This window comes from Indicator indicator, chromosome 13 (assembly GCF_027791375.1).
Source record: "Indicator indicator isolate 239-I01 chromosome 13, UM_Iind_1.1, whole genome shotgun sequence".
In the NCBI taxonomy this organism is placed as follows: Eukaryota; Metazoa; Chordata; class Aves; order Piciformes; family Indicatoridae; genus Indicator; species Indicator indicator.
This window is the reverse complement of record NC_072022.1, coordinates 19003994-19026699: the sequence shown is the minus strand read 5'-3', so window position 1 is coordinate 19026699 and position 22706 is coordinate 19003994. Positions and strand designations below refer to the sequence as shown.

The following is a 22706-nucleotide window of genomic DNA, read 5'->3' as shown; positions in this document are numbered from 1 at the left end:
CACACGACTAACACCAGCTGCCCCAGATGGGGAGATTTTTGTGCCTCAAAAGGGCCTGGGAGCTGTCATCAGTGGGGTTTATAGGTGGCTGTGCCATACAGCTCCCTGGGGATCTCCAGTGCCTGCTGGGCACCACACACAGCCTGCACATGGGCTCCAGCCCTGCAGTAGGTCCTGCGGGTCATGGCCATGGCTGCTTGCAGGGAGGAACTGGCACCCTAGGAGATGTGGCCTGACCCTGTGTGCTGGCAAGGATGAACCTGGGAGATGGCCACTGGCACATTCCTCCTCTCCATAGAATATTTTTTATATATATAATATATATTAAAATTACATTTCTCTTTACAAAAACAATTCAAGAAGGGGCCAGAGGACGGAGTCCATTGATGACACCAGGGTGCAGGCACCTTGGCAAAGTCTGGCGGGCTGGGCAGGCTCCCTTTTGAGGTGTCCCCATCCCCTAAACAGGGGCTCAGTCCAGAGTCCAGCAGCAGGTTGTAGGTGAAGGTGGGCACCAGGGGCATGGCCCCACAGTGAGATGCCTGCTCGGGATCCAACACAGCTCACCCCATCCCCGCTGTCACCGCCTGTAAGAAGAGAGGGCATGAACTCAGGAGGGGTGACGGTGTCAGCTGGCCAAGAGCAGTGTAGTGTGGAGACACCACCCTCCCCCCCAGAGAAACAACATCCATGCCCCTACTTCTGGCGGGCAGTGCTGTAGGGTTCAAGAAGGTGGGAGCTGGCCTGGGCGAGGTTCCAGTCAAACATCTCCAGCACCCGGTGGCACTCGCCACGGGACCTCAGCCCCAGGCAGAAGAGCTGCTCCACCTGCAAAGGGACACGGCATGGTGAGGGCAGTGACAGGAGTGCCACCACCCTCAGGGGAGCCAGGGTTGGGGTATGGGAGCATATGGTACCTTCAAGTACTGGATGGCTCGTTGCACACTCCAGCCATGATTCTGCAGGGCTGCCTGGCACTCCTCAGTGGTCACACCATGCACTGTATCCTGCACCTGGGAGGAGCTTGTGGTCAGTGCCTGCCACCACCCCTGGGCAGTGGGGAGCCTGCAGCTGGAGCAGGGGCACTGGGGCTCTGTCCCTGTCCCAAGAGATTTTCAGCCTCTCCTTGGATCAAGTACAGACTCCTGGTCACCACAAACACAGTCCAGAGAGCCTGGGGGACGGCAGCAACAGCCGTGCTCCTACACCCCTCCCTGGGGTTGTGGGTAGGGCTAATCTAGGATAAAAGGGGGGTTGATCCCCATTTTGGAGTTGCAGTGACGCTTACGTCCCTCACCACATCTGGGCAGCTCTTGTCGCCAACCCCCAGGGTCTACCTTAGGGAACCCAAGTCACAGGGTAGGGATGGCTCTTATGCCCATGGCTACCTTGTCCCTTCTTGCCCATGGGTACTGGGGATTCTGCTTACCAGCCGGATCTTCTCAAAAAGGCGGCAGCCATCTGGCCCATCGTAGACAATCTTCTGGAGGCTGCAGGAGGCTTTCACCAGACACTTGGGCCCGAGGTTGCTGTTGTTAGAGGAGAAGTTGGCCTTGCAGTCTGGTGGCGGCTGCTGCACCATGGGACGGACGGTGGCTGTGGTGACCAGGCGGGATGCTGGAACCTCCTCGGGACTTTTGGCCTCCTTGAAAAACTTCTCGTACTTGTCCAGGTAGGCAGGACGCTCAGGAAGAAGGTAGTAGTGGGTGCTGCTGACCTTCTGCCCATCCTTCACGATGGGAAGGATGCAAGGTCCCTTGGAACAGTCCTTGCCCTGTGCCTGGATGACCTTGGGGGTGGCGTACTTGGGGTCAAGGGCAAAGCTCTGTGTGGTGGGCATTGGCTTTCCTGGTGAGGTGGAAAGGTAGGAACAGAGGGCGGCACGTTGCTGGGGGGAGCCCACCTGCAGAGCCATGGGGCTGGGTGTTCGGGAGGTGGGCTGCGACAGTGGGTCCCGTGGGGGAATCTGGGGAGGCCGATCTTCCTCACCCCCTGAGGCTGGAGAAAGCTCCCCCGACCAGCGCCCAGGCTCATTGCGGCGGAGGGGCCGGGGAGGGATGGGGACACGGGGTGGGATTTGAGGCTTGTCATCCGTAGGGGCAGCTGGTCCCAGGGGGACATTGAGCCTCTTCATACATTCCTGCTGAAGCTCCTCAAAGAGCTCAGTGGTCTGCGTCAGGCTGGGCTGCTTGGTCTCCTTGGGGGGCAAGAAGAGGTTGTCCTCCAGCGGTGGTGCTCGCTCGCCTTCATCCACAAAGCCGTAGTTGGTCTTGCCCCGCCGACATGGGGGGCTGGTGATAGAGCAGACCTCGAAGTCATCCTCATCCTGTGCTACATCATCATAGGCAGGTGGTGGGGGCAAGGGGCGGGCATCCCAGTCCACCACTGGCGTGGGGTGGAGGGGCCGGGGTAGAGCTCGTGTGGGGCTCTGTGGTGGGGTCTTGTCCAGCAAGGAGAAGGCCTCCATGGCCAGCTTAGCCAACGATGGAGCTGTCAGCTCCCCGACTGGTGATGGGCTACCTTGGGGCACCTCCTCCTCAAAATCAATGAGGGTTACCTCACCAACCCCTGGTCCCTCACTCAGGGGCCGGCTAGGTTGGCGCTCACCCACTTTGGTGCCTGGCACTCGTGCCGATGGTTTGACTGGTCGCAGACCTTTCCCTGCACCTGGCTTCTTCAAGCAGAGCTTCCGGAGTCCACCTGGCAGACCCTCCTCCTCCTCACTGACTGGGTCGTAGCAGGGCTCTAGGAGGGCATGGAGAGGGAAGGTGAGTGTCCTGGTGCCCATCCCTGTGGTGCAAGATGGGGCACTTGCACCCTCAAGCCCTCAAATTGCCCCATCGTTTCAGTGACCTTTGCCTGCCCCTTGGGTGCAGTTGTGCACACCAGGGCACCCTGCCCCAGGCTGGCCACTGCTCCAAATCTGTGTTCCCACCACCCATAGGTGCAAGGAGGGCAGAAGGGGGCAAAAGGATCTAAGAGAGAGAAGGGGGGGTCACAAAGGAGGGAGAGCAGCACCTGAAAAAGCCTGACTTACTGGTGAGCAGGATGGTAGGCTGAGGCGGGCGCGGAGGTGGCTGCCCTGCGGGAGAAGAGAAAGCCCAAAGAGGAGTGGAGGCAAGAAGTGAGCAAGTGGAGCAAGCAGCAGCCGCAGTGCTCCTTAGCAAGATGCGTGCATTGCTGAGTCCCCTGTTGCTGCAGGGCGCAGGGAAGATGCCAATAGGAAGTTCCCCCAAGGGGAAATTGCAGGTTTAGGAGGGCTGTAGCACACACACAATGGCTGAGCTCCCTCCCTGTGGCAGCTCTGCTGAGATTCCCTGCACCAGGGAGCCCAGCAGTGGGAGGCTGAGATGGGACAAGGGACGCGGACGAAGGGCAGCAGGGCAGAGTCCAGCCAGGCAGAGCCACTGGCCGCCCACGCTGCTAGCAGTGGCACACGGCCAGGTGACGTGTCCCATCATGCCAGCTCCCCCCAGGTCTGCAAAAAGCAAGTGGCAGTAGAGAGATGGAAAGGAGAAGGTTCAGCCCATCACTCTGGCAGCAGGTCATACAGATGGGGGCTTCGTGCAGCCAATGGGGAGGGGGAGGGGGAAAGCTGCTCACTTTTAGCCCTGCCTGGAAGCTGAGTTGGTCTGGCAGCACTTGGGTCCACACCTAAAATATCAGGAGGATCCATGGGATTTCCCAGGTACAGCCTGTGGGCAAAAAAGGAGGAGAGCACCTGTGGGTCAGCAGGGGCCATGAGGGACCCTCACTCCCACACCACATGCCTCAGGACACCCCACAGCTCCTCCCCACCATGCACCACACCCCAACTAGGACCATCCACACAAGCATCAGGGTACTGCACCCCAGAGGCTTCCAAAGCTACGGTACAGAGCCCAGCACTGTCCCAGTGTCACCCAACCCTCTCCAGCTGTACACTATGTGCTGTACACAGGAGATTGCAAACAGGGTGCCATGCCCAGGGTACTTGCATGGGGTGTGGTGCTCGGGACACCCTCACAGCACCAGGGTGCCACAGCATGGTGCTGTAGCGTGCCCAGGGCACGGCACCCCGGTACAGCATGCCGGTGGGCCCGGGCGAGCCATCGCAAGCCAAGCGCGGTGAGGCAGGCAGCCGGTGCAGCCCGAAGGCCTGGGTGTGTGCCGAGCTCGGTGCTTCTCGGCAGCCCAGGCAGCACGTACCCAGTACCCATGCCCACGCAGCGGGGCGCGGGAGGCCTGCTGGGGCACGAGCCAGGGCTGCATGCGTGGTGCCTTGGTTTGGCCCTCCAAAGCCTGCTGGCACAGCCAGTGACACAGGGCATCAAGGAGAGGGTCAGGCTGGGGCTGAGGGCACTGGCAGAGCTACCTCAGGGCTGGGATGACCAAGAGCAGTGAGGATCGTGACCCTAGAAGATGCACTGAGACTGATGTGGGAGTTGGCTCTGCCCTGTGGGAGCTTTCCAGGCTTTGAAATCCTATCCTGCCACCCCCTCCCAGCTCTCCCGTGTCTCCCAAGCCCAGCACTGAAGGAGAACTCCCATGCCCCCTGCCCCAAGCCAAAGCACCCACCACTCCTCAATGCCTAGCACTCATGCTGAGCACAGCCAGCCTCAACAGGCACACTGGAGTGCAGACATCCAACTTCCCCCCTTCAAAGACCAACCAAGGTCTCTCTTGATGGAGGATGGGAGGAAAAAAAAGAAGAGCATTTTGGTGGCTTGTTTTTTTTTTTTTTCATATTTTTAAGAGAATTCATGCCATCAAAAGCATAGTGCCAGTCTGCACCCCTGCCGTAGCTTCTACGTGGAGAGGTGCAGGTTTAGTAGCCCTGGGACACCCCAGAAGCTTTAATATGGCCACCTCTAGGGTGGTACTTACTGATGTCCCCCTGCCCTGGGACAGCCACGAGGGGCTGTAGGGCTAGGAGAAGGTGCTCCTCCTTCCCCAGGGCAGCCCCTCACAAGCACAGCAGCCCCCCACGTCCCTGATCCCATTAGTAAGAAGAGGCGAGGAAGTTAGTACAGCCATGAGACTACCCAGAGCCACTGTCCCCAGCACAGCAGAGGGGAAAAGATGCTTCAAAGGGGGGGGCAACCAAGCCACAGCTCACTCCCATGCCTGGCAGGCAGCAGGAAAGGCAGAGAGCAGGCAGGGGATGCAGAGAAGACAGAAAATTTTCTTACTCATCAATTTTATCAGGAAACCCCCAGCAGTGCTGTGGGTTGGTATCTCCATGGCCTGTGTGGATGAAGCTGTTTTTAAGCGGCTGGCTGATGTCGTGGGCTGACAGCCCTGCCACCGAGGTCACCGTGTTTCGGGGGAACTGGCCCACTTTTAGGGTCCGTTTATTCTGACCCCGCCACCAGTAATTCTCAGCCCTAAGGAATAAAAAGGACCTCATTACCGGTGAGGGGATGGGAAAGGGACACGCGCCTGCCCCGGTGACAGGGGAGGAGGTGAGGGGACTTGCCCAAGGCCACACAGGCAGGCAGTGGCACAACCGGGAAAGGAACCCAGGTGCCCAGGATCCCAACCCTACACCACAGCATGCTCTGCCTCCCACCCTACATGGCCCCTGCACAGGCAGGTGGCAGGGATTGTGGATGGCAGGGAACAAAGCTCCCCATTTGCACCCAAAAAGATGAGCCTCTTCATCCTCCTCCTTGCAGCTGCTCCAGATAGTCCCACAGCGGGACCAGCGATGAGCAGCTCAATGCAAGCATCACCCCAAAGCTCCTGGATTGTGTGGGATGGCACAAGAGACATGCATGGTGTCTCTTGATGAACACTCAAAAATATCTCAGTCACCCAGAGGAAACTGGAGGGGAAAGGGGGCATGGTGAGGGACAGGGAGTCTCCCTCACTCACATCCACTTCATAAGTTCCTAAGTTGCTGGTGAGCCCAGTGCAAGCTGGTGTGGAGAGCAGGAGATGGGCAGGCAGGCTGGAGAACTCAAGCTGCAAAACCTCCTGTAGCTATGTGGGTAAGGTGGCCAGGATGCCAGTCCTCTGGAGAGCCCAGTGCATCACAGGAACCAGTCAGGAGCTGCCTGCCTGCCCCAGGACGTGGCTACCTCCAGGGTGAGACAGGGCAGTCACCCAGCCGAAGGGGACTAGGGCAGGAAGGGGGGCAGGAACAGGTAGGATGCAGGGAAGGGCACCTGAAGGGGGACCTGCAGCCAGCCTGTGCCAAACCAAAGGCGGCGGGGGGGGGAGGGGGGGGAGGAGTATGACTGTGATCCTAACTCCCATCCCTGCTCCCACCATGTCATTCTTCTCCCCACTTCGGAGCCTCCCATATCCCACGGGCAGGGCAGGCACCGGCGGGGGGCGGCAGGCAGTGCGTGGTGCCAGCCTGGCGAGGCTGGCACGGGCCCCACGGTTTCCTGGAGTCACCTGTGAGTCACCCCCGGCCACCAGCTCAGCCCTTTTCCTGTTTACCTTCCCTGCTCGCCGCCAGCCTGCCGCCTTGCCGGGACCCCTCGGCACAGCCCAGCCAGTACCAGGCGCTCTCCCTCGCCCACGGCGGATCTGGGTGAGGGGCAGGACGGTCCTGCTCACCGGGAGGTCCCTTCCGCTCGCCTTCCCTGCGCCCTGACACCTTCGCATGCCGCCGCAGGGATGCTGCAGCCGGGCTGGCCCCTCTGCTTCCCCCATCGACCAGCCACATCCCACCAGATCCGAGACTGGACCCCCGACACAGACCCGCTCAGGCTCTGCCCTGGCATCCACCCCGAAAGCCCCCGCCTCCCACGGCCGGCTGGGTCCCCGAGGGGCTTTCAGGTAGGTCCCTGCCCCTGCCCACACACACGTACGCAAGCCCAACACCACCGAAGGACAGGCAGGGGCTTGAAAAAGGGTGGGGGGTGTTTACTGTGCCCCGGGCAGCCTCGACGGGGCCGGATGCGGCCTCTGGGAGGAGCGCCCCCCCCCCCCCCCGCTCCATTCCCTGCCCAGGCAGCCCCGCCGGCAGCGCGATGCGGGGCAGTGGCCACGCGGGGAAACTGAGGCACGGGGAAAGCTGTCTCCCCTCCGGTAGTACTGACAGCCGCTGAGGCTCCTGCCACCCCCCGGCTGCAAAGCCCGACCTCAGCATCCCCAAAACGTGCCCACCCCGCGGGGGCCACCGGGGAAACTGAGGCAGGGGAAGTTGCATCCTGCTCCACCGCGCTCCCAGCCCTCCCCGACCCATCGGCAACCCCTAGCACGGCCACGTCTTCCCTTGCCGCGCTCCGAACCCCCCATCCTGCGGTTCACCTGAGACCGGTAGCGGGGCGGGAAGGGCGCGGGAAGAGAATCCCCGTCCCGGCCGTGATGCGGCGACGGGGCCGATGCAGACGCACTGGCGCGGCCGCGCCGCCCTCCGCCGCTCCTTCCCTCCCTCCTTCCCTCCCTCCGCCGACGCCGCTTCCCTTCCCCTCCCCTCCCCTCCCTGCAATTAAACCGCCAGACCCTGGGCAAGAGTCATCCCTGACGGCGGCTGCAGCGGCCCGGGAGAAAGCTGGTCCCTGAAGACACACAAATCCGGCCTGATTCACCTCCGGGCCGTGACTAACCCCGGGCAGCCGGCCCCTGGACGGGCCAAACGGGATGGGGAAAAGACAGAGCCCATGTCTCATCCTCCCGAGGCCACCGGGGCGGGGAGCAGCCTCCTGTATGCCAGCGGTGCAAAGGGACACCGAGCTCCTTTTAAGTCCCCATTGTCCCCGTTGAAGGGGGATGGAGATGCGGGAAACAAAGGTGCTCTCAGGTCCCCAGGGCAGCAGAGAGGGGTGGCTGTGCCTCCGGGTGGCTGGCAGAGACCGAGGAGCCAAGCCTACAGTGCAGGGGGTGACAGGTCATGTCACCGTGGTGCTGGTGGCACGTCCCCACCAGTATCAGCAGGGAGTGGCCCTGGGGCAAGGCCGGGGCAAACCCAGAAGCACAGCGAGGTGAGTCAGCAGGGGCGGGTGGTGCAGGCAGGGCTGCACTGCCTGCAGGCACACCTGTGTCCCTGTGTTCCCCTTCCCACACCCGGGTAGCCCCCCGGTGCTGTGCTGAGGGTGCAAAGCCCCCCTCCCCATCCCTGCTCTGTCAGTGAGTACACTCTTCTTGTTCAAGGGGTCCCTTGAACCCACATCGGCTAACAGCCAGTCCGTGCCCCCCACCCCAATACCTGCCACCCCCCTCTGTGCAATACCTGCCCTCGATGACCGTGATGATGTCGTTCATCTGGATGTGCAGCTTGTCAGGCTCCTCGAAGTCCTGCAGTGCCCTCATGTCCGTGGGCTGAGCCTGGGGCGAAGGGGTGGGGTGAAGACGGGACACAGCCCCCTTACATGGATCCCTGCCCCGTTTTTATGCCATGCCCAGCCCCATGCAGGGCAAAGCCCCAAAAGCAGGCAACAGACAGCATCATCACTCCTAGGCTCTCCTCAGCTGTGACACCCCTGGGGAAAGGTGGCACCTGGGGTCCTCCTGCTGTGAGCTTGTCACAGCCTGTTACTTCCCAGCCTGCAAGGCTGCCTGGCCTGAGCCCTCTCAAGCCTCTCCTGCCTCAATTCTAGTCACACTGAAGTAGAGCTAGCGAGAAGGGTTGCAGATGCCCCTGTCCTCCTCCCTGCTCACCCACCTCCACCAAGAAGTCCCGCAGGGCCACGAAGGTGGGTCGGTCCTCAGGCTTGTGTGCCCAGCACTGCAGCATGACATTGTAGACATCCTGGGGACAGTCCTCGGGTCGTGGCAGCCGCTCACCCTCTTTATCTATCTTGTGCAGGATCTGTGGCACAGCAAGCACTGTCAGGGGGTCCCAGGTCCCCTCCAGGACTGCCAGGGTAATGGTGTGGGGGGGCAAGTCCTTGCTGTGCGCCCACCTGGCTGCCATTAAGACCGATCCAAGGCTCCTGCCCATAAGTGAACATCTCCCAAAGAGTCACCCCAAACATCCAGGTATCACTGGCATGAGAGAAGGTGCGTGTCTTCAGGCTCTCAGGAGCACACCTGTGGTGGGAAGAACATAAGCATCAGGAAATCATGGGTGTTGCAGTCCCAGGTCCCCTGCTTCCCAGGGCTCACCAGGCAAAGGGGACCTTGCGATGCTCCTGCATCACATAGTGGTCGTCATTTTTGGGCAAGGCTCGCATCAGTCCAAAGTCCCCAATCTTGACCAGATCATTTGAGGCCAATAGGATGTTGCGGGCAGCCAGGTCACGGTGGATGAAGCGCTTGGACTCCAGGTAGGCCATGCCCTTGGCCACCTGGATGGCATACTGGCAAAGGGTGGAGATGAGGAAATGGCCCTGGTTCTTCCGCAGGCGGTCCAGGAGAGAGCCCAGAGGGGCCAGCTCTGTCACCTGGGCCATGCAAGAGAAGAGGACAGCAGATCAGTCAGGCTAGGGGGCACCTTGGTCAGGCTGGTGTCCCACCTTCTTATGCTCCACTAGGGATGCCAGTGGAGGACTCAGGGTGCAGACTCAGCCCGGCTTTGCTTGCCCCATCATGTAAGACTCCCCACAGGGCAGCACTGGGTTCAGTCCCATCCCCCTACTCACCATTTTCATAGGGTGGGAGAGCACCACACCATAGAGGCGGATGAGGTTCCTGTGGTCCAGGGAGTGCATGGCATTCACCTCCCGGATGAAGTCATCTAGTGCCTCTGGCTGGCTCAGCACATCTGTCTTGAGGCACTTCACCGCCACATTCAGCTACGGCCAAAGTGGGGATGAGCCCCGAAGTGTCTTCCCTCAGGGCGGCCCCACTGCCCATCTCCCTCCCTCCACAAGCAGCCCCTCACCGTCCTGCCAGCAGGTGTGCACCACTCGCCGCGACGCACAACGCCGAAGGAGCCATCGCCCAGCTTCTCAAAGAGGGAGAGGTCTCGCTCCCGCACCAGGCAGGTGAGGGAGTGCTGACCCCCAGCTTCAAGGGGTGGTGGTGTGGGGGGCTTGCGGAAGGTGCTCTGGGGCTGAGGTGGCATGTCCGACTCAGGGCGCTTCCCACTGAACACCTGCGGGATGTGGCAGCAGGTGAGAAGCGAGCACAGAGATGCTCCAAGCCCTTGGATCTGTGAGTGAGCAGTGTCAGGACAACCCCCTGCCTGGGGGACATGATGACTCCTAACTAGCGATTACCCAAGGCAGACTGGCTGCGGAAGAAGGTTCTGACACTCTAGCTGCCTGCACACTGAGCTGTGTTTTATACGAAGGAAAGGGGTCATGCCTCTCGCCCCAACGCAGCTCCCCAGCAGCTCTGGCAAACTAGGCTGGTAGCCAGAGGGCCCTGAGCACTCCTTGGCCAGGCTGCGGCCACACAATGTGCCTGGGCATGAAGCCAAGAGAAATCTCCAGCTTGGGTAAAGTGTGGTGACGCATCCTTGCAGCAACACAATACAAGCTGCTACCACTGCCAGCACAGAGGAGACATGGATGGGCTCTCCCTTCTTCTCTCACAGCTGGGACCAGTGATGCGCCTGGACTGCTGATGTGCCCCACTGGATGAAGTCCATCCCAGCCTTGGCAGTCAGGACCTATGCAGGGTACATGGGGGCTGGGCTCAGCATATGGCTGGGGTGGGAGGTGGCATTTCTCTGCCCAGTGCAAGGCGGAGTAGCCTTCTATTAAAAGCCTATCCTTGTCCCATCCCAGCCCAGAGAAGTCACACAGAGGAGAGGCCACAACCAGTACCCATCTGGCAAGTGCCTTGCTCTTTTGGGGGGCACAAGGTGCTAGGGGGTGCGAAGGTGGCAGCAGCACCAGGTTTGGATGGGATGGTATCAGGGGCATATGTAAGTATCCCAAGCTCCCTGGTTCTGGTGTGCCACCAGCCTGTGCCCACGTAGGTGACTGGGGCAAAATGCAAAGGCTCTGTGGCTTTTTGGCTGCATCTCATGCCAAAGAGGCAAGTAATGCAAAGGAAATTAGTTTCCCAAATGCCAGGGCAGCAGGGCTGTCCTCTGCCACAAAGTGACACAGAAACCCATGGAGGACTGGGGTACATGCTAGCAGGGCCACGCCGCAGGCAGGGTATGAGCAGCAGGGGCTTCTGCACATCTGCCTGCCAGTCCCCAGGAACTGGTGACATGAGAGCCAGGCACCAGGGAAAAGTGTAAGATAGGTCCAGTTCCTCTTGCCTGCCTCAGTTTCCCTGCTACATCTGCCCCTCTCCCATCTCTACCTTGCTCATCCAGGATTTCCTCTTGCACATGGCTTTCCTCCGCTTCACTGCCTCCCATAGCCGCCGCTGGCCTGCAAGACACAGGGACTGTCACCAACCCAGCACACAGAGGGGGTTCCCTCCAGGCCCATGGACTGCATGCTCCTCTGGACTCCCCAGAAGATGCTGTGCAGCCAATCTGGAGGTATAGGGGGAGGCCTTGCTGGGGCGGCGGAGGGATGTACGTACCAGGGCGTCCCATGCCAATCTTCTCCAGATCCTCATTTTTGACATACTCGAAATGGGAAAGGCGGGTGACATTGAGCTCGTCCCGGATGCGAAGGAAGTACTGCTGCAGCTGCAGCTCAGTGAGCAGCTCCAGCAGCCAGTCTGTCCCCTCCTCCGCCTGCATGCTACAGCTCAGCCTCTGCTGGGACATTGCACTGGGTTAGGGGGGGACCCTGCTCTGCTCCCTGCTGCCCCACCTCCCTGGAGGAGTCACTCAGAAAGGCTGAGTGGAAGATGTTGTGCTGCCTTGCGTAGGGTGTGAGGGATGGTAACAGGTCTGATTTCCTGAGCCTATCCCCAGATCCCTGGGTGGGGTGGGAGAAGTACTCTGTCATGAGGACCCCCAAGAACAGGCAAGGAGTCTTGCTCTGCCTGGACAGAAACACCAACCCCCCCTTCTGCTCTAGCTTAGCCTGTTCTGAGGCAACAGGGGTAGAGGAGGGAGCAGAGCCTCAGGGCATGAGATGGACATGCCCAGCAGAAGCTCCCAGCCAAGGGGCACCCAACAGTCTGACATTGTAGCTGCACAAGGGGTGCCCCAGATCTGGCCCCATGCCTGCCAGGCTACCTTTGCTCAGTTGGAGGGACTGACTTGGGAGGGGATAGCTGCTTCAGCACCACCACTCGGCCCTCTATCATGCCAGCACACCTGGCTGGTTTACAACACAGATCCACAGCCGGTATCCTCTGCCACAGGGGGTGGCACCTCCCTTGATGGTCAGCCACAGGGAGGAGCCTGACAGCGACATCAGGGCCTCCGGGGGCTCCTGATGCCCTGGGGGTGGAGGCACAGGACAGCCCAACACTGCTGGCATCACCCTCCTAGCTCTCCTAGCTCAACAAGAGAGAGGGGATGGGGCCAAGGTTCACCTACAGTTTCCTATGACCCCCCTAAACATGTCTCCCTACCACTCCCCATCCCTGCTCACTGTCCCAGCTCTCGACGTTCACTGCCACTTTTCCGGGAAGGGACACGGCTCTGCCTCCCACTGCCGAGAGCCGAAGGGAAGGTGGGAACCCCGATCCTGGCCCCACAACGGGACAGGCCCCTCCATCCTCTCCTCTCCCCAAGGAAACGACGTGGCCCCCAGCGTCTTCGCCCCCCGCACTCAGGTCCCTTGTCACCACACTTACAGCCCTCAGCACTGGGCTAAAAATACGGCGGGTGCGGCCAGCAGCTGGGCACGGGGGCGCACGGGGGCATGCGGGGCGAGAGCAACCGCCGGCCTCTGGCGTGTGCCCGCAGCTGACCAGGGACGCCCGGTCCCCTCTCTGCAGGCAACGGGGAAAGGGCTGATGACAGCCAGCGTAGGGTCTGCCCGAGGCTGGGGTCGGCACTTACTCGGTAGAGGCGGAAGCGAGTGAGGAAGGGGAAGGATCGGTGCAAAGCCTGGAAGCGTCGCATCCTGCCTGGCTGCCCGCCGCGGCTCCTGGCACCGCTGATGTCCCTTTCCCAGTGCTGACGTCCCAAGGCAGAGCCCGCTCAGGGCAGTCGGGGCACCCGCAGCCCCATCAGCTTGGCTACAGAGATGCCCCCCGGGCCCGGCTGCCCCACACACCCCCGGGAGCTGGCAACGGAGCTTGGGGCGTCCGTCGGCCGGACACAGGCTACGGCTCTCCCCCTCCTTCCGTCCGGCTCTTAACCCTCCCGGCCGGCCCTCCCCTTCCCCAGCGCAACGGGGCCGGGGCCGGCGGCAGGCAGGGCTGGAGGTTACCCACCCTGGCCGGAGCTGCCTCCTGGGGACCCACGGCCGGCAGCGAGACTCGGTCCCGGCTGGCTGCCTGCGCAGCGCTCCCCGGGAGGGGTTATTTTCGGCTGGGGCTGGGACGCACGCCCAGGGGGCCGGGCTCCCATCAATGTGCCGCTTTCTCCCTTGTTCGGCGGGCGCCGGCAGCTGGGAGCCTGGACCCCCGCTCCCATTTCCATGGAAACTCGTCCCGGCCTTGGGAAACGCTCCCGGGCCTCAGTTTCCCCCCCAGGAAGCGGGAAGGGAGGGAGGGAGGCGAAACATCCGGCTCTCCGCTCCCCAACCGAGGCCGCAGGCACGATGCCAGGGGAATGGGCACTGCGGGGGGAGCTTCTGGCTCAGCAAAAGTACCCATTGCCCAGCTGCCAGCTCCCGTAGGGCTCTGCCGTGAGGTGCCACCAGCACCCTGGGGCTCGGTCCCGTTCTCTCGCAGGGCTGGCACCCGACGCCAGCGCTGTTGTCCGCCCATGGGCTCCCCAGGGAGAACAGCTGGCCGTGCCGGCAGTCGCGGCGTGAGAGAGGAAAGACCCGCAGCAACCTTTTGCTACGCCCCCCACCAGCACGTCTCCCTTAAACTGCAGCCACCGCTGCGCTAAGGGGAGAGCTGGAGGGCGGTTAAACACATCCCCAGGTGCAGCCACTCTGTGGCTTCCACCCCCGAGATCCCAGCTGGCACCCAGCAGTACAAGCACCCGACACAACAAGCCCATTGACTGGGAACACCCGGGCATGGTGCCCTCGGCACCAACCTCTGCCACGCGCCAGCTTCCCCCTCTCTGGACCAGGGGACACCGGGGATGCAGGGGGTTCCCTCCCCTCCAATGGTGCATCACCCTCATCAGCTGCTAACAGCACCCACCAGGGGTGGTGTGCTGTCTCCTGCACCCCAGATCACCTCCTAAACCCCAGGGGAGGCTGCCCAGCTCAGCACCTACACTGGGAGCACTGGTGTCCAAACGGGAGCAGGGGGATCCGGGCTTGTCCACTGCACAGGGGGGAACTCAATGCCCCAATCTCCCCCTCCATGATAGACCCACACGTACGAGGTGTAACACTGCAACCTTGTCTCCAAGATGGGCAAGCAGAGTCCTGACAGGGAACCCCCCATTCTGGCAGGGGTCACAGTTCCCCGCCCAGCCCCCACGACACGGCAGGCAATAAAGACCCCCCACTGCCCCAGCCGAGTGCCCCAGCGTCACGCACATCCTCCCCAGGGTTGCACCCAACATGCACCCAGGCTCATGCACGGGCAGTGACGACTCTCACGTGCACCCTGGGACCACACAGGCTCAGCCCCCAGCACCCCGCGTACCTCCCGCCACCTGCACAACCACAGCCGCCCACCAGGCGCACGTCACCTTCCGCGCACCCCCGCAGCTACCGCCCCGTCTGGCCGCACGTGCGCAAACACACTGGCGCCGCACAGCCGGCGGCACCCACTGGCTCTCCCCCCTGCTTCCATCTGACGCACACCTGGAGCCGCCTGCACCACTCTGCACTCACGACTGCCCGCCCCCGGCGCGGCTTGCTCCTTGCCTCCACACTTGCTTGGCATCACGCACGGCCATGCACACCCACCCGAGCTGGCACACAGATGGCCAAACGGTCCTCAATTACAGTAATACCCCAACAGTAGCCCTACACCCTGACGGAGCTGCACCCTCCACACGTACCTACATGCTCCTTATCCCCTCCAAACCGAGCCCCGCCCACAGCCTGACACCCCTCCAGTAACAACTCCATATGCAGATGCCAGCTTGCATCCTGCCACCATCCTGTGCTGGACACTACGTCCCTCCCAGAGCTATGCTGGGCCCAGCTGAGCCACTCTGCCACACACTGTTCCTCTGTGCCTCAAGTGTCCCCATCAGGAAGGAACAGGCAGTCCCACTCCCAGGGGTTGGGACAGGAGTGTAGCTTGGGCAGGGGCTGCCATCCCCACAACACGCCAGATGCCATAGGGTAACTATGAGCGCTGGGAGAGGGGGGATGCCATGCACGGACCACCCCCCCAGCCCCATGCCAGCCGCTGACCTGTGCGCAATAGCAGGGTCCTGCCCCTCTTGGAGACACTCAGTCTGGCCGGATACCCCCTACCACTTCCCCCCACCTGCTCTCCCCGCACTGACCCGCGGGCATGGCATGCTCGGGGCGATGTCCAGCCGCGGGGATGGCATGGGGTGCCCGCTGCCCGCTCGCAGGGCCCGCTGCCCGGTGCTGTCCGAGAAGCTGTGAGGCAGAGGGGCAAGCATCTCCTCCTCCTCCTCGGCGCTGCTCAGGCGCTGGTAGTCGCATCGCTCGCTCATGGTCGGGGCGGCGGTGGCGGCTGCGGCGCGGTGACGAGCGAGGGGCTCTGCGAAGCCGCCCGCGCCTGCCTGGGGGTGGCGAGGGCTGGAGCCCGGCTCGGGATCACATGGCAGAAAGTTGCTGCAGTTCCGGAAAACAGCAAGAGGGTGAAGGTGACCGCGACGGTGATGGAGGGGAGGGGGGAATGGAGGGATGCAGAGACGGGGAAAAGAGAAGGGGGGCGGGGGAAGGCAGCCGCTCGAGCGCCCATCCTCACCCCAATCCCAGCCTGGCATGGCTGTCTTCCTCCTGGTTCAGCAGCCCAACCGCTTGCCCGCCGTCCCCGCGCCGGCACTCGAGCGGGGAGGCGGTGGCATCACTGCCAACCCCAGCGCCGCGCTCGCAGCCCCCTTCTCCCCCCACCGCATCACGGTGCTGCCCGACAGCAGGGATGCGGAGCAGGCAGCCGGGTGGAGGAGGAGGAGGGGGGAGCATGGTCCAGCAGCCAGGGCTCTGTGGAAAGTCAGACGAGTGAGGAGGCACCGTACCCCCCTTCTAGGTACCTGCAGAGGGGCGGGGGGCGCTATGGGGCTGACAGCATCCCCAGCATCCCTCCCGCTTCCCCGCGCCGCAGAGGGGGATGGGATGCGCGGGGAAGATGGCTGCTGTTCCGCAGTAGCCCGGCCAGCGCTGGCGCAGGCACAGCAGGGCCGGGAGAGCAGCCAGACCCCAGCGGGCGCTGCCGGGATGGGAGTCGAGGGGGGCACACCAGGAAAACTCTTTCCAGGATTAATCCTTGGCCCCCACCTCCTCACAAGGACCTGCGGGTCTCCTAGACCTCTGCACTGCACCAGGCACAGCCACCAGCAGGGGCAGGTGGCACTGGGGAGCCATCTTCCCAGATGGGGAACCCCTGAGCTGCACATCGGGACTGGCCCACACCCCAACACTGCCCGGTCACTGCCCCTCTCCTAGCCCCCTGAGTCAGAGCTATAAAGAGGGTGATATCACGGTGGGATCCTGCAGCCCCCTGGGACCTGCCTGTCCTTAGCACATGGCACACCCCCAGGGACCAATCTGTCCCTCATACCAATGTCACAGGGTATGATATCCCATTCCGAGCCCCAGAAGTGCCCCGGTGATCCTCCCTGCTACTCCCCACACACCTACACCCTCTCATCCTCCAAGATACTGGTGTATGGGGGAAACACAAAGCGACACCAGACTGTCACCATGCTAGAGCAGGGGGTACAAGCTCATCCTGCCTTCTTCCCCCATCTCTTTCCTCCCTGGAGAAACACCCCTAATCCTGGGGAGCACCTGCCCCAGTCTGGGGGACTCCAGGGCCCTGGCTGGGTCAGCCCTTCAACAGCTCCTCCTGCCATACCACAGAGGTGAGCTCAGCTGTAGAGCTGAGGCGGGTCAAGCCTGCGGCGTGGGAGCAGCCGGCCACCCCCGCACATGGCCTGCCGGCGTCACCGTGCTGGCATGCCGCAGGATGGTGACTGATGCACGTGCTATGCCACCTTCCCTCCGGTCCTGGGCGCCCTGTGCTTGACCGAAACCCTTGCCAGCCTGACCAGCAAGAGATGGTCTGGGGTCCTCAAGCTGAGTAGGGACAACTCTCATCCCTACAGACAATGGCATAGATTTGAGTGTTTGGTCCCTCCTGGTGTGTCTCAGGCTCAGCTGAGATCCAAACGAAGAGCTACCCTCTAAAGGGGCCATGCCCCCCAACCCATCTGCCTACAATTCCTTTTTCAGGGAGGACTCCCACCATAATGACAGCTACAGGGGCACGCTATACCCTGCTCCCTCAGGCGCTGAGATTCACACTGACCACAGGGTGTCCCTCCCCTCCATGGGGAAGACAGATCTCTCCAGCCCTCTGGAACAGCATGCTTGCCCCCACATCCCTCCCAACAAACCTGAGGCCCGAGACCACAGCATCCCCTGTGCTCTGTGCCCATCACCCTGCACAGAGGACCCCAGGAAATGCTGGGTCCCCAAAACAAGCTCCCAGAGTGGGATAGGGCCCCCCACTCACCTTCAGCACATCACCCTGTTTGCTGTCACAGACGGCCTACCACCTTCCTGCTGGCCATGTCACCTGGAAGTGATCTCACCAGCCACAGCAGCACCCCAGGCTGGTTCACTCAGCCTTGGCAGGGCTCTGGGGGTGGCCCCAAATTGTGGTGACACACTCCCCAGCGCAGGCACCATGGTGCAGGCATGCGGGCACACACATACCCATGCATACAAACACATCCTGTTCCCACTAGATATAGGTCTGCCAGCTGCATCTTGCCTACCCCTAGGGATGCTACCACCATTCACCTCCCTGGGGACCATCACAGCCCCTCACTGGATTGCACCACCCCACATCCCTCCCTGCCCTCCAGGACCTCATACCAGTGGGTGTTTTGCCTCCCTCGGTGCTGGCACCTGGTGCAGCTTGCTTGGCTGGCTTGGGCAAGTTAGAAGTCTTGAGGAGCCAGCATGAAGGACTGGTGACCCCTGTGGCGGGGGTGGCCGGGGAGGCCGAGGTGCCAGGTTTCTCCTCAGTGCCATCTCCGGACTCACAGAGCCTGGCCCCATGGCCCGATCCTGCCCACCAGCACGGAGCATCTCCCAATCCGCACCTCTGTGTGCAGCAGTAGCTGCCTGGGGAGAAAAGACGTAGCCGAGTGGGCCCCCCGCCCCAACCCTGACAGAGCCTGGCGCAACCCCAATCTCCTCCCTAAGCCTCTTTCCTCTGCTAAATCCCCTCTGCAGGTCAAGCCAGGGTGGGCTGAGCCCATCTTACGCCTCCCGGCTTCCTGGCACAGATGGGACAAGCAGGAATTGCCGACCCCATAACCGATTCCCAACTCAGTCTCAAGCTCTCACACCAAGATAGGGTCACAGTGTGGCATTCTGGGGGACAAGCAAGCAAAGCAACACCTCTCAATACCCGCGGCGTCCTGTGTGCCCAAGTGCCATGGAGAGGGCAGCAGGCTTGGCGTCATTGAGCCTTGTGTTGCTGAACCCAGGGACACTGCCACCCTGCCCTAGTGCAAGTCTGGTTTGCACCTGTTTCCCCCCACGCTTGTCTCACCTGGGCCATGGTGGCAGTGCTGCGGGGGTTGTATAGCAGCGCAGCAGGCAGTGTGCAAGGGGGCACAGCATCAGGGCTCAGCCATGGGGCTGGCAGGGCAGTGGCAACACCAGCCGTGAGCTTCCCCTGGGGCAAAGTGGGAGGGAGAGGTCAGATGCAGCCCCTAGCCCAGCACCTATCTGCCCACCCTGGACCCTTCAGAATCCCTGGGCGGTAAGGGGTGGGAATGTCTCCCTGCAGTGAGGGCCACCACCCCTTGTCCTGCCTAGGCAGCTGAAAGTGCCTCTGCGGAGCTGCCTTGTCACCTCCTTGGAGCATAGGTGGGCTTTGTCCTTGAACCTGCCAGGGAACAGGGTCCCCATCACATGCACCGAGCTGTGGGTCCAACTGCCCCCTCTACCTTAGAGGTGCTGCCTCTAAGGTAGCCACCATCCCCACACCACTGCAGGACATGCCCTCAGTTGCAGCTGGCACAAGTTTGTCAGGTCTCAGGCCAGACAGGCATAAAAGCACATCTGCATCACAACATCTTCCCTCTGCACTGGCAGCAGGGAAGGTGGGACTCTCAGAGCTGGAAGGGGTAGAGGTAAAGGCTTAACCACCCCCCCACCCCCTGCCACATCCCCAGCACCATATCAGAGCAGTGTCTTGGACAGACCATCCAACATCTGCTCACCATTAGCACTAACTGTCAGTAGCCTTATTAGCCAGGCTGCAGCATGGGCAGTGCCCTCCCTGGGATTCCTCAGCAGAGGGCTGAAGCAAGACTTTCTCCTTAAAAGCTTCCTGTCCTAGCAGAGGTTCTGTGTGGTACAGCCAGACACAAGCAGGTATTGCTCCCTAGGATGCTTTGTCCCAGCTGGCTACTACCCCTCAAGGACATGACTGGAGTCAAACCCCAGGTGCTCCAGGGCAGGATGGAGCCTCTCATGGGGAAACCGAGGTACACAATGAGGTCTGGACTGCAGAGTAGCTCGGACAGGGCTCAGCTACAAGCCCATAGCAGTTCCTGGTCATGCAAGGGCTGCTCCTCTACCTATGAAGAGCCCCCATATCCCCCCAAGGTGAGGTTGAATCACAGCAGGACTGTAGGCTGACAGCTGCCTGAGGAGGAAGGGAGGAAGGCATCACCAGCTCCCCCACCCCCCCCAAGCCATACCCACAATACCCTGCCAGCAGGGCTGGCCCACACCCTACACTAAGGAATACCGGGCTAACGAGGCCCAGGTAGCTCCAGGGGCTAGTAACAGGTTGCACAGCCTGCACAGCCCCCATCCCACACCCCTGGGCCTTGGCACAGCAGGACAAGGGTGCAGAGGCTGCTTTTGCCCCACTCCCTGTGGGAAGCAGTGGGCACGGGGCTGGCAGCGGGACCAGGGTGGCAATTAAGGGAGGGCCTGAAGCACCTGGGGGCTGTCCTGGACCCTTATCCTCAAGAGGGGCCTGGCAGTGCAGACTTGTTCAGAGACATCCCTCCAGGCAGCTCCTGGGTTTAGTAGAGTTTGCAAGACCTGGTGCTGAAAAACTTTGTTCAAGGGCTTTGCCTTGAGACAGCTCAGCAAAGGGCTGAGTAAGGGGGGGAGCGGGAGAAAGGGGGAGGAACCCCCAAAGCCCACAGGACTCGATGAGGGAGAACCCACACCGTGTGGGGCAGTGAGCCGACACCAGAACCTAGCACTGGGGCACCCTGGGAACACTGTGCCAAGTGGGCCCCAAGAAGGTGAATGCGTGGGGAAGCACCAGCGTCGGGCTCTGCCCCAGCCTGCCCTGCCCAGACGGCCCTGCCCCAGCAGCTCTGCGGGCAGAGACGCTGCCCCTGCCTGGGCTTCTTCAGCCGCCTGCAACCCCATCCTCAGCAGCTGCTTGCAGAGCAGACGAGTGGTTTGACATTGCTGGGAAAAGCCAAGCTGTCACTCGAGCTGTCAGTTACCATCTTACCAAGTTTATCTTAAAAGTTTTTATTAAAAAAAAGAAAAATAAACCCAACAAAGAACAAAAAGTACCCAGAGGATCCTGAGCATTCAAAGAAAAACCTGCCACAACAGGACCGGACACAGCTGTGGTGCTGCCTGCCGAGCTGGTGGGCAGAAGTTCCCCTGCACCTCATTGCTGCTCCAGGTTTCAGCAGCAGCACAACACCCCAAGGCGGGGAGGACAAGGCACCTCTGTTCAGCGCCGGAGCTCCCACGAACCCGCGGAAGAGGAAGAGCAGAGCAAAGCCGCCTTTTCTCTAGGAACAAAAAAAAATTCTTCCCCCGGCTTCCGCTGCGGTTTGGGAGGGTTCAATGGCACCGGGCACCCACTGGCACCAGACCCCACTGCCGCCTCCGCCTTAGCAGACTGGGGCTAAGCAGCCCTATAGGTCTTGGGCACGATGGCTGCATCGACAGCCTGCAGTGCTGCAGGGAACAGTGCCAGCAGCACCCAGCGAGGCGCAGCGGGCACACACAGATGCCGACCCGCGTAATGCCGTAGTGCCAAACCCCGAAGTCCCCTCCCGTCCCCTGCTTCACACGGGGTCGCGCCTCGCCCCTTACCTCTGTGCTCACGCTACTGCCACCGCATCCTGTGCTGAGTCTGCAGCGTCACCGCAGGGAGAAGACGGGCACGGCGGTGCTCCGGGCAGCCGACATGCCCGGTAGGATGCGTGAACCCTCCCGTGCGCCGGGGCGGGGTGGTCCGATCGACGCTGGCGGCGGCCAGGTGGGAACACCAGCGGGGCAGCAGACACCGGATCCGGCCTCACACCCGGGCAGCCCTCCTGCGGCTCTGGCGCTGCGCCGGCGTCCGTGGGCCAGGGGTGCTGCCAGGGTGCTCCTGCTCCCCCGGATAGAGCTCGCCCTCCTCCTGCACCCCGCCCTGGGCCTCCCCCTCCTCCTGCCGGCCTCGCCGCACCCACCAGCGAGCGCGGGCCGGGGGAGTCACCTCCCGCCGGCCCCCGCCCCGCTCCTGCTGCGCCCGGCGACTCAGGCCCTGCTCCTGCCCGACTTTGGGGCCGTGCTCTTGCACTCCCCGCACCGCGCCCCGCGCCCGCCGCGCAGGCTGCGCCCCAAGGCTGCCTCCCGCTTCCCCTGCCGCCGCTTCCTCCGTGTCCCGCGCCCGCCGCCGCGCCCGGGCCGCCCCTCGCTCCCGGGGCCGCCGCGGCTCCGCGGTCTGCTTAGGGCTGCCGGCAGCAGTGACTGGCCGGGGCCGCTCACCCCACTCCTGCAGGCCCGTCCGCTCCCCCAGCGGCACCCAGTGCCACCGACCCGGCCCCCTGCCGCCCCCTGTCTCCCCACCGTCACCGGCCACCAGCTCTTGGCTTCGCGGAAGCAGCCCCAGCCCCGCCTCCTGCACTCCCCGGGTGAAGCCCCCTTCCTCCTGCACCCCTGGAGCCACCCCGCCGCCCTCCGGTACCCCTGGGCTCAGCCCCCCACCTTCCGCCACCCCCAGGGCCCCGCTTGCCCCCTGTCCCCGGATGGTGCACGCGGACTATGGCTTCGCACTCCGGGGAAGTCCCCTATGGGGCCGCCGCGAGCCCCCTCCGCCGCCCTGCTAGAGCTAGAGCTGCAGCCACAGCCCCAGCCCAGCCACGCCGCCCCCCCTATATCCCGCTGCCGCCTCCTGCCGCCGCGAGCTCCCGGACGGAACGCGCCGGTCCGGCCCCCGGCCTCGCTCTTAAAGGCGCCGCGTCTCCGCTTTACGTAACGGCGAAGGGGGTGGGGATGGACCGACCGGTGAGGAGTGGGCTGCGAGGATGGACAGACGGACTCACCCGCAGCAGCCCCAGGCCCCAGGACCCCGACGGGGAGACCGGACGCGATCCACCCTGCACAGCCCTGCCAGGGAGCTGCCCAAATTCTTGCCCCCTGGTGCATGGGGAGGACCTGCACTCTCCGTCACTGCTGTCCCGGCAGATCTGGCTCTGGCTGGCTGCAGCAGAGACCCACGCCGCCCCGGCCCGGCCTCTCAGCCACTGCACTGAGAGGAGGAGCCCCGCCAGGTTTGGGCAGAGAGATGCGGGAAACGACGTGTTTCCAACAAGTAAATCATCCCTGGTGGAAGAGGAGGGAGCAGAGCTATGACGGGACACCCTGCAAGGGCCGAGCAGGGCTCTGGACAAGCTGCCTCCAATCCCAAATGGTGGGCACATCTTCACAGGAGGCAGTGCTTGTAGAGCAGGAGATGAG

General features: G+C 62.6%; 1 protein-coding gene across 1 annotated transcript; it reads right to left on the bottom strand.

Moving 5' to 3' along the window:
- Window positions 1-414: 414 nt before the first annotated feature.
- On the bottom strand, window positions 415-11530 carry TNK2 (tyrosine kinase non receptor 2). The gene is made up of 15 exons (XM_054385787.1): window positions 11368-11530; window positions 11140-11210; window positions 9761-9973; window positions 9519-9671; window positions 9043-9320; window positions 8841-8967; window positions 8600-8746; window positions 8168-8262; window positions 5172-5366; window positions 3604-3695; window positions 3038-3082; window positions 1430-2745; window positions 918-1013; window positions 701-828; window positions 415-587 (listed from the first exon to the last, which is right to left on the bottom strand). Exons 1-15 carry the CDS (start codon window positions 11528-11530, stop codon window positions 581-583), a joined length of 3126 nt encoding a protein of 1041 aa, XP_054241762.1. The 3' UTR covers window positions 415-580.
- Between the last annotated feature and the right edge of the window lie 11176 nt (window positions 11531-22706).